This window comes from Anabas testudineus, chromosome 22 (genome assembly GCF_900324465.2).
Source record: "Anabas testudineus chromosome 22, fAnaTes1.2, whole genome shotgun sequence".
In the NCBI taxonomy this organism is placed as follows: domain Eukaryota; kingdom Metazoa; phylum Chordata; class Actinopteri; order Anabantiformes; family Anabantidae; genus Anabas; species Anabas testudineus.
The window spans coordinates 7,767,797-7,779,100 of record NC_046630.1 but is presented as its reverse complement, the minus strand read 5'-3'; the positions used below and the strand labels follow the sequence as shown (position 1 = coordinate 7,779,100).

At 37.5% G+C, this 11,304-nt stretch overlaps 2 protein-coding genes across 2 annotated transcripts; both read right to left on the bottom strand.

Annotated features, from left to right (window-relative positions):
• Nucleotides 1-630: 630 nt before the first annotated feature.
• sumo3a (small ubiquitin like modifier 3a) lies at nt 631-4,791 on the bottom strand. Its single transcript, XM_026340226.1, has 4 exons — nt 4,654-4,791; nt 3,596-3,724; nt 3,342-3,413; nt 631-3,138 (listed from the first exon to the last, which is right to left on the bottom strand). The coding sequence occupies exons 1-4, from the start codon at nt 4,672-4,674 to the stop codon at nt 3,076-3,078; spliced, it is 285 nt and encodes a 94-aa protein (XP_026196011.1). The 5' UTR covers nt 4,675-4,791; the 3' UTR covers nt 631-3,075.
• A 986-nt stretch (nt 4,792-5,777) lies between these two features.
• pttg1ipa (PTTG1 interacting protein a) lies at nt 5,778-10,294 on the bottom strand. The gene is made up of 7 exons (XM_026340437.1): nt 10,073-10,294; nt 9,271-9,323; nt 8,889-8,997; nt 8,202-8,304; nt 7,651-7,716; nt 7,032-7,078; nt 5,778-6,632 (listed from the first exon to the last, which is right to left on the bottom strand). Exons 1-7 carry the CDS (start codon nt 10,161-10,163, stop codon nt 6,595-6,597), a joined length of 507 nt encoding a protein of 168 aa, XP_026196222.1. The 5' UTR covers nt 10,164-10,294; the 3' UTR covers nt 5,778-6,594.
• Nucleotides 10,295-11,304: the final 1,010 nt, after the last annotated feature.

Sequence of the window (11,304 nt, the reverse complement as noted above, 5' to 3'; positions counted from 1 at the left end):
ACAGCTAAAGGTTTAATATATTGCTAATACTTAATATATATTAAACTTAATTTCATAAATTGTCTCGTTAAAGTAGCTTTCCAGAGGTCTGTGAAAATATGTCTATTTTTCCTTTAGGATTGAACCTGGAGGTTTTTTGTTTTCCTGAGTGAATATTTAAATAAAAGGTCTGTGTAGATTTTTTACAACCATAGCAAACCACAAAGCTGAGATTGTAATGGCTCAGTAGCACCACCTGCCTGTCTCTTTTCTTTAAGTGCCATGTTTCCATCCATAGCGGTAGTGCATACATTTTTAGCACGCAGGTCTGCAAAAGGAAATAAAACCCATAGTGTACAATGACACACACACATACACACACACATAAATCTAATGCAGCATCCATGATCTTACAATTGATGAAATATTAACAGGCAACATGGTTAAAAACCCATGTCACATAAGTCATGATTTCCTTTCATGGGAAACATGCTGGAAACCATCTTAAACTATTATCCATATCATTTATTTTATTTAATAAATTACCTTTGCACCTTACTCCAGTTACTAAAAGCATCTACAGGCAAAACTGTAAAGCATAGAAACCTTTATACTTTGAATACACAAAACAATGATGCTTATGCCAGCAACTCTGAGTACCAAACTATATTTATTGTATACAGTAGTAAAAGACCACAAATAATGTACAAATCAGTAGAGAAACAAATAACATGACAAGACCTGGGCCCCATTCTTCATACGATACAGTTTAGCTAATATAATAGACAACTCAGTTCTTCAACTGTACAACGGAAGGCTGCTTTGTTTGTCTTGATAACTGTGCTCTTATTTTGTGAGAGGAAGGCAGATATTATAATCATTAAGTGTAATCACAGATTTAGAAAATCTTTGTACCACACAAATTTGGGTCAAAGGGGAAAAGCAGACTGTATCCAAACAGCAGGTGGCAGTACAGTGAAGCTTGTTTGACTATTGGCAATGACTAAATATTTTACTGTGTAGGATAATTACAAAATATACAGATTAATTTTAAAAAGCAAGGAAAGACAACACGTTTCTAACAGAGCTGATCAAAACTACCCTTTCGACTATGGGTAAGTCGTTTATTGTCCAAGGGTGACTAAGACTAAAACATGAAAATCAAAAGGCCAATTACAGCTGCAACCTCTATTGCATAATTTCAAAGACATCAACATAAGAACTTAATCTGTATTGCAAAGGTCTACATAACAATGCTTAACAATATACCAAACTTAAATGTGGTAATTTGCTCTGGTTCACTGCACTAAACAGGGCTGACTTTCTAAATTCTACTGGTTTCATTTTGTTTTATGTCATACAAATGCCTCTTTAAAACTATCTCTTCGGTTATAACAACACTGATAATTAGTTTAAAGAAAGGTGCAGCCTTGTTTGAAAATAAACAAATCTGTAAACTTTAAGGGCTGTCATGATCCAGCTGTCTCTGAGGAAGCTTGCACAAGTCGAGCGCCAAGGAAAGTCAAATCAAAGTTCAAGTCAGACTGTCATCAATCAACTCAACCCCACTCAGTTGTCCATGTATGAAGAACGGGGCCCTGTGGGTACAGAACAGTTTTCTCCCAACCTCCATCAGTCGACCTCCCTGCCCTCCAAATATGCAACAAACTGCACGCATCCTTCTCTGAACTGTAAAATACCAAAGACACTCATCACCACCAAATATCTTCACCATTTGCAACACTGCAGTTAAAGGTGTAAAACAAATGTCCTGCAAATATCTGCCTTGTGCACACCAGAAAAAGAAACATCTCAACTGATGACAGAGCAGTGGAAAATGTCTTCATAATGCATGACAAAAACATACTGACTTTAGTTGGATATCGTTGCTCAATCCAGAAGCTGCTCCTCTTAAAGCACAAGTAGAATAAGTTGTCCCATCAGCCTACCTACATTTGCAAATACAATACAGAAAGGAGACAACTGACCCTAAGAAGTGTTTTAAAAACTCCAAATTATTCCCACCTTCAAAAACCCACAAGCAGAACAGCTTGTAAGAATACCATAGAGACGCACTGGTCACTGGCCGCTTCATTTGAAAATAAACCAAAAAATGATGCATTTCCATCCGTAAAGACTATTTTTACACAGCCAGACTCCGACCAACTCAGTGATGTAAATTAAATGTCTTCCTCCCCTAAACAGGCATTTGTCTGGATGAGTGAATTCTAGTCTGTACCGCAGATACCCACAAAGAATCTCTTAATTAGTAGCTGTCAAATAGGAAGAAATTAACATTAATGAAATACAAACTCCCTTAAAATCCAACCATGTTGACCTTGCAATTTGCTTTTAGAGTGATCAAAATACATCAAATACAAAACAAAAGTTCAGTATTGGAGTATTGGTCCAAGGCCCACAAAGTTTATCTAACATCCATTCTGATACATCTGTACAGGAAAAAAAAAAAAAAAAAAAGAAACATTGCAGAACTCTTGAGCAAAAGCATCTAAAATGCAAAGAGAATTAAAATACATTTTTGACAGAAGAGCAGGAGTCGCTGTTCAGACAAACATCACACGAGAAAGCGAAGTGAAATGGAAGGCGGGTGTGTATTAAGTTCAGATAGTGATTCCACTTCAAAACATTTTCATGCCCTCTGATTGTGACCCCTGGACAAAAACTTGCAGTCTCATATTCGACCCTGATAGATGAAAACCGTGACAAACTACTGGATACTAAGATACAAGAAGCACTGTCAAACCAGGAGCAGCTGTGATGTGCTGTTGGTCCAATTACAGCCTATGGTGCCAGAAGGAAAAGGACGTTCCGGATCGTCCAGCAGAGAGACTGCTGACACGCACAAAAGTTCAGTCCTGGCTGAGACAGTACATAAACAGCTGAGGAGCCCCCCCCTCCCCACACCTGACAAAAAACCATGACATACACCTTTAAACTGAAGAAGAAGAAATAATAATAATAATAATAATAATAATAATAATAATAATAGACTGAGAGGAGAGATGGGGAGGGGAGGGACAGTGAAGATGGCTGAGGGTGTGGTCTGAGAGTGGCCATCAATGAGTTGTGGAGCATTTAGCAGAGCCCGCCCGTCTGCTGCTGGAAAACATCTATGGTGTCTTCATCTTCCATCTCCAGCTGATAAGCACAGAGAGACAGAGCTTACATTTCGCACATAAACAATAACTCAACAGGTAAAATGATGAAGTGGTTAACAAAATGCAATGGCACCTCTAGACAAGCAATGTCTCAATTGTACAATTGTACAATGTCAAATGTACAATGTGATCACTTCACTGACCTTTACAGAGTGCATTACAGTGTGTATAACTAAATCTTACCTGTGCAGGTGTATCCGTCTCATTGATAGGCTGGCCATCAAACCTGAACCTGATCTGTCTTATTGAAAGACCCTGCAGGAACGAGATAAGTGAGATTAATATGAATCCGTGTGAAAAAGACTTGTGCAACTGAATGGCAAAAGTAAGAGTGCAACTAACGGATAAGGCAGAATGAGGTTTTAAGCAAATCCACGTGATTATATGCTGTGGGAGAAGAAGGTATTTAAAAGCCATCATTTGGGCTCTCAGCTCACTTGTCGTTCACAGTACGCCTTCATTAGTTTGCTGAGGGGTGTGTGTCTTTTGATTTTGAACTGGACCACGGACCCATCCTGCCCTGCAACCTTGAGGTTGATGTGATCGTTCTCAGTCTTTACTCCCTCCTGAAGAGAAAACAAGTTCAAAACGAGTTAAAACATGCATATTAACTTAATCACAAGTCACGGAGATACCACAGACATTTCGGTTTTAAGTTTGACTGGAGACACAGACACATAGGAGGTTAACAGCTCTAATATCAGAGACACAACCAAGTTACCAGACTGTAGGCTCCACACAGCCTGCTGGCACCTCAGAAGTCATTTCACAATAAAAGTCGGTTCTAAGTTCGATCAAGATGTGCGATGAACGACCTACAACACATCATTCATTAGATATTTCAACCAGAACAAACTTACATGACGTAGAGCAACTCAGACAGGCGACATTATGTCGCTCACCGGGCAGTAACAGATGCTAACGTTAGCATGGTTAGCTCCAGGAAAGGTGGTTGCACTCCAGCCTTCGGGAGCGATGCTGCGTTTAGCTGCCGGCTAACGCTGCTAGCCGTTTTTGTTGTGTTGTACTATGGCCAAACACGCAGTGACATGTTTTAAAAAAAAAAAAAACAGCTCGGCTAATTCAGTTTTTGTCGGAGTGCGTCACCTCCATTTGCGCCGTTTTGTAGCTGCTGCAGTTGCGGCACTCGCGGCGTTGCGGACATAACGTGGTCCCGTTTCGACAAAGAAAAAAAAAAAAAAAACCCGCAAATGACAATCATGGAGTAATGATCGTTTCTGCTCTCTAATCTTCGAGATTCAGCCACTAGCAGGACGATTACGCTGTCGTTTCCATCCACCATGTGAACTGTAAGCGTGTATATAAGTAGATGTAGATGTGCGGGTCCTCATTCATTTGCGAAACAAACACTGCGCCGATTTAGAGTAACGTGCAAACCAGGCCATTTTAGATTGCACATTTGAGAAATGGTTTGACATGAGCTCGACTGAGCCCTCACTACGGATCTACAGCGCTTCAAACCTTGATGTCTTACCTTTGGCTTTTCCTCTGACATGATGGCTGTATTTCGTGTGACGGTTTTCAAATTAATCTGTTAATTGGGCTTTATTTGTCTTTCTGCCGCCTTCTGTCCTCTCGTCTCCTCCGCCGACGGGTGCGCGCTTTGGACCGCTGTCGCAAATAAACGATTGGTTCAGAGAAGACCTCGTGACTCCCGAAGCGCGGGAGCGCGGACACGGGGGCGCGCACCTATGCAAAATACTCGACCACGCGCTACGAGGAACCTATGGAGGTATCAGTGTATGATAACCTGAGTATAATTCTGCTAATGAAACAAAGTAGCAGAGATCCTTGTAAATATTTGAAGAAATATTAATATACAATAATATACATTAACATATTATGCACAATCTGTGAATCTGTAGAAAAAACACTGACCTTTTAGGACAGGTATGTTGTTTATAGCAGTGCAGTAATTGAAATTTGGTTTCAACTCATATTTTTTAATATATAACATCAACATCAGAAAGTAATAGGTGAAAAACGTTATAAGTTAATAAAATAGCCTATAAAATGTCAATGAATGAAATACAATTACGACTCCTTGTTGAGCAAATGTAGTAGATATGTTTTAATTCAAAGATTTGGTTTGAATAATTTTTCTGCAATAAAAATCATTGCAATATTAATACCAAGATGAAAGGATTTTATCTCTGTTAATATGCTTTGATCAGTGCACCTAAAAGTATAGCCTGTTTACACTTGTGCTTCCAACCAAACAACCTTGCATAATATTTCTAACAACATGAAGCCTTTAGGTTGGCAAGAAGAAGTTTAAATCAAACAACTAGTGTTTTAATAGCTGCACCCAGTAGCAAATAATAGTTGGATGAGGAACTAGGCTTAAACCTGTTTTGATTGTATAAGCCTGGCTAGAATTAATCTATAAAGTTTCCTACATATACATTAAAAATAATACCAACAAATCAGAGTTATACATGATCCTTCATTAATAGTCAAGTGCTCTAAGTAACAAACAAAATAGTGGTCAAAAAAATAAATCAAAAAGTAATTTTAAATTTTAAGAGAAAATTATTGTAGACACTGTTTAATATTTTAATGAATGATATTTGACCTTGATGATTCAAACACAAAATATCAGGAAAAAGCTGTGATTTTAATAACAGTACAATGCAGACAATACACAAAAGTCAGCTGTGATTGGCAGAATTAGTCATAAATGCGATTTTTTAAATTAGTCCTATGTGTTTCACAGGAAATAAAAGAATTGGTTTCACTTTCAATCCAATGTTAGGATCAACACATTCAACTTAAGTTGTTTGCTTAACAAATTGAGAGTGCAAGGACTTAGATGTAATTTTGAATTCACAGCACAGTATAAATATACTTTTTGAGCCTAAACCCAGAACATAAGTGAAAAATAGACATTAAAAACAGCCTCCATCATGTTCGATTCATAATGAGAATGAGTCATTTTAAAACAAGAAATGTCAAAAATCACAAAATGTACAAAAATAGTTTCTACGTATATATCTAACTCAGCAGCAGCAAAGGAAGACAAAACAATTGACTACAGATTATCTTAAGGGAAAAAACTGTTCATCAATCAAACTACATTCTTTCCAATCTGTACAATTTAACTCAAACTATTATGAGTAGTGGATAACATGATAGAGGAACACTGCTGCTGAAAGTGTTTATTCTAGTCTTTGGAAACAGCCTCCTGAATAATTACAGTTAACAAAACATCCCTGTTCGCAGGCTGGATTAAGTCAGAGGCTGCAAGTATAAAACTACAGTCACTTTTCTGAAGTTATAGTTTAGTTATGGTTTACATTAAAGCTCAAGTCATGTCTACTCTCACAACTTCAAGGCAGTCTATGTTTATGTCTGTGGTGTGCGGTCGAAGAAAAACAGGAGAAGCCTAGGGTCAAATCCCAGTTCATGGATGCTCTCATGCAAATCTGGAGTATGGATTTTGACCACTTAGACCTAGAGAAACAATCAGTAAATTCAGGAATTAAGGAATAATAAATAGGGGAGATATGAACAGTTGTTTTCATACTGAGAGATAGATGAGAAAACTAGTATCTCTCCAATGGCTTCCAGTTAAATATGAAGCTACAGGCAGGCAATAATTAGCTTAGCACAAAGACAACAGAGTAACAGCTATCCTAGCCATTACAAGGTAACAAAATCTAACAGCCTACTCTTACGAAATGCCTATATTCCCCAAACAATCCCTTTAATAATAGTAATCCTGCAGTATTTTATTCATTTTCTGATTAAAATGTCCACATTTAGTTTTTCTTTTAAAGGAACAGAAAGCATATAAGTTCTATATGATTTCATATTTGGAGAGGAAGCATGTTAGCAAGTATGAAAGCTCACCATATTTCTTTCTGATTTCATCATGCCTCTGTTTCATCTCTGCTCTCCTGTAAAGAAAAAAAATATTCTTCATGAGCTACACAGTCTCTAATGATATTTTTCAGGCTTTCAAACACAATGTCATGTTGCCACAAACCAGTTTGGGCTGATAAGAGTATGACGTGTGCATTCTTTTTATGAGGAAACAAAAATGAATCAGAGCCAACAATGCAGCAGGAGCAGCTGGTGTGTCAAGTGTAATGTAGACTGTAAATTAGCAGACACAACATAGATATTGACTGCTGATTAAAAAAGGTAAAAATTACCCATAGTTGTGTAAGACTCTATAAATAAATTTTAATTTAAATAACTTTATATTGTGGGGCTGTAAAAAAGAAAATGTAAAAGTACAGCAGAAATTACACAGCAGGTCATTGCTTGTAGTTTTAGCTCACATTATTATTGAGATATGTGCAGTGAGTCAGAGGTCTGTAACCATGCTGCTTCAGATTAAGACACACTGCAAATAATTAATCCACCTTGTGCTTTTGAGGTTATTTGTGGAGACAAACACAGGAAAACTCTAGGAGCCCAAACCAGGTCATGCTTGAAACAGCATTTACAGAACACTACTTCTCACCTTTCTTCTTGCTTGGTTTTCATCTTATTGCTCTGTCTCTGCATCCTGGCCTCAATATTTCTGGATCTGAGACAATCGTATAAAATCAAAACGTGGATGTGATTAGTCAGGAAAATACACAGTATATGTGTCACAGTCATGTTAAAGTCACCAGAGCTGAAAGAAATGTACTGTATATTATGAGATCTCACCACAAACTCCACCTATAACTAAAAAGGATCCTGGAGCTACTATCAGCCCTATTTTACAAACCAAAACTTGGACTGTGGACGACATCTGTTGATTTGTTGATTGTATTTGTTCCTAGGAATTTCTTCCTGTTTACTTCACAAAGCACTAAAAGCACCAATATTCTGTGCATGCTGGGATGGTCATGTAAAATGCAAAAAGAGAAATTTGGAGCTGCGTTTTTAGGTTGACATTCAAATCCTGAGACTCAGATTAACACAAGTCCTGCAGCTTAACCCTTCTAGATCATGTGGATGATAGAGTTTCATTATTGTGTTCCTGTTTGGCCAGATAAGATTGACCACAGCTCGCTGAACACTTACCCGCAGTTCTCACACTTGCAGCAGCAGAACAAGCAGACAAAAAAGGCGATGATAAGGACTGCACCAATCACTGCCAAGGTGATTATCAACGTCTTGAAGTTCACTGCAGAGAAACACACTGTTATACAGGGGTCCACAGATCACAAAGAACAATAAACAGAAAGTTTCACTATACTCAACAGTGACAGATGATTTTTAAAAATAATTAAAACACAGAAAAATTACATTTTTGTTGATGTGTAAATATGATAAAAAGACAAATGTGAATTGAAGTATAATCTCAAAACTCATATGTACATACAATTTACTCTGTGTAATTCCATAAATAAAAATATATATCTGATCATTTATTTAACCCTTCACCTAATTTAAAACATGTTGCACATCTCTCCAATGTTTTATTTTATTATTTCTCATCTATCCTGCCTTCATCAGAGTGTTATGCAGCCTGCTGTGTGCACATTCTAAAAAGAAAGAAATCAAATTTTAAAATGCATTATTTGTATTTATATCATTCTTATCTTTGGGATTTGGACTGTTAGATTGGCCAAACAGAACATCAGAAACATCTGCTCAGGTTTGGGAAACACTATAGACTTGAATAGCTTTTGTTTAGTTCTTATTAATCAAGTATTGCATGTAGACAACAGTGTGACTGTATGTGCAGATTCGTGTATAATCTCTTACTCCAGCAGAGCCCCCAGCGGGCATCATTCAGTGGGCAGAGCGAGTTTGGTGGAAGAATAGTCTTGACTGGATATGTGATACATGCCTTGGTCGTGATACACCATAAGCACTGGGGGAAAAAAACAAAACAGATGAGTAATCTCATTATTATTATTACTCAGGGGAAATGTTGGATACAGTGTAAAATATATGTAAGCAGAAAAAACAACATAAAATGAAGGAAGAGGGTGAGAATGAACGAAAGATAAGCTGCTCTTCAAACTAGTCTAACAGGTGTGGAGGTGGAGGAGGAGCCACCAGCTATGGTTCCTCCATAGGATTTTTCCATCATGCATGTACTTAAACTGAAAAAGAAAATGCTTTCCTGCCTTTCCAGACTTACCGTCACATTTTGAAGACACTGCTCGCAGCTCGTCCCATTCCTTGCTTCACACGCTGTGAGAAAAAATAAATGAAACATCAGTTTGTCAGTTTAGTTTTCACCCACACAACAAACCACAAAGGGAAGTATGAGTTCATGTGATGTGTCCACACATTTCCCATTACAAGAAAAAGTACAAGTACGTTTAATAAAAGCCAGATTAGCAGAAAACACCACGAGCAGCACATTAATTCAGGCCTGTAGGTTTGGGCTCACTGGGGTTTTTTTGTAACTACTAATCCTCCTGGGACATTTTCCATGGAGACAGAGAGAGAACAGTAAACACACACACTTTAACAGGTGTATTATTATCAACAGACTACACAGGACAACATCTGGACTTGTGTTAGTGTTAGTGTAGCCATGTATCTCTAAAACTGAGGCGTAAACACACTCTCATTCTTGTGTGGCCGGTTTGTTTGTAGCCACTTCTACAGGTTTTAAGCTCTTGAGGGGGGGTTGAGAGACGACTGAAAAGAGAGCCATTGTTCCTGCTGGGAAGTACAACAATACACAAAGATGTGACACTAACAAAGACACAGTGGTATCAATTCAATTCTTATTTATCTTGCTTTTATGTGTAGTTACCTACGTTTTATTATAAGAAATTAAACACGAGATAACTAAAATAACACAGTCAGAACTTAACGAAATGACATGTACTTTCCTTTTTACTTTTTAATCTAACAAAAGAGATAAATTAAAGGTACAAAACATATCTGGCTGCTCCTCAGTCACCACAGTCAGGGATTCTCATTCCTACCTTCCTGAGATGCGGCAGACTGCGCGAAAACCGTCGACAAACCGAAAATCAGCAGAACAACAGGGACTAAAATCCGTAAATCCAGCATCATGTGGAGACAATTAATAATTCCAGGTGGGTTTTTCTTCTCAGATTTCAGCTCTGGGAGAGACCTGTACGCCCAAGAGGAGGAAATGCTTCAGCAGCTCTCACCGACTGAAACCTGCCGAGAAGGAACCAGACGCCAAATCCTGACGCACGCTCATTACGCACCAATAACAAAAGGAGAAGAAGGCGTGTAGGTGCTTGACTGTATGCATATTTCTCGCAGGTGGAAGCACAAGTAGTGAAACACCAAAACAATTTAAAGATACTTCCACTAGCCCTGGATTACTGGAATCAGTGAAGTAAAAAAAGTACAACAACTGCAGGATAAATTCTCCTGTCTGTTGTTCACAGTTTACTAAGTTAACAGTGTTTAGATACTTATAAGTTGAGTATTTCATGTGATTAATGCTACACCTATACCATTCAGAAATACTGTACTTTTTACTCCAGTTGATGCATTTATTTAATATTATCAGGTTTTGTTGGCTGGTTAAACTGTAGCTTTAGGCTGAAGTTGTGCAATGCTTGGATTTGGATGCTAGTATTTGCCTGAGGTCACAATGTAATAATAAGAATGAAAAAGTTCCAAAAACGTTTATATTGTTGCACAAGATGAGAATCATTGTAATTTTCCATTTCATACTGAGTACTTTAGTACTACTACTGACTTATTTACTACTTTAGTACTAGTAAGTGAGTTTTTACAGTGTGACATTGTTATTTTACAGTTTTTTCCACTCCATGATATGGCCACAGTATAAATGCCAATGTTAGATTGTTAATATGTATATGTATGTTAATAAGTATAAAGTATAGATATCAAATAAACATAGTGGGGTAAAGCAAGCAATATTTTACTGTTAAATCTAAATGAAGTATATAGTAGAACCAAACAGAAATACTCGAGTGAACTAACTCACAAACATCAATTTGAGGACAATTTCCAATAATTTATTAAAGCATAATTTTGTAAAGCCAGTTACAAATAAAAAAGAACAACACACATATCTCTCTCTTTCTCTTTTTCTTTTTCAAGCACAATATTTTACTATGTAAGGATGATAATAAGCGGAACATAAGATCTGAATGGGCCCCACTCTGGCCGCCGGCGGCTGATAACAGGACCCTTTGTGATGAAGTTGCCC

Coding starts and splice junctions, on each gene's coding strand:
- pttg1ipa (XM_026340437.1), bottom strand. CDS start 10,163: ATGATGCTGGATTTACGGATTTTAGTCCCTGTTGTTCTGCTGATTTTC. Junction 8,998..9,270: donor AGTGTCTTCAAAATGTGACG/GTAAGTCTGGAA, acceptor TTTTTCCCCCAG/TGCTTATGGTGTATCACGAC. Junction 7,717..8,201: donor TGCAAGTGTGAGAACTGCGG/GTAAGTGTTCAG, acceptor CGATTGTCTCAG/ATCCAGAAATATTGAGGCCA.
- sumo3a (XM_026340226.1), bottom strand. CDS start 4,674: ATGTCAGAGGAAAAGCCAAAG. Junction 3,725..4,653: donor TGTCAGAGGAAAAGCCAAAG/GTAAGACATCAA, acceptor TTTTCTCTTCAG/GAGGGAGTAAAGACTGAGAA. Junction 3,139..3,341: donor AGACGGATACACCTGCACAG/GTAAGATTTAGT, acceptor TGTGCTTATCAG/CTGGAGATGGAAGATGAAGA.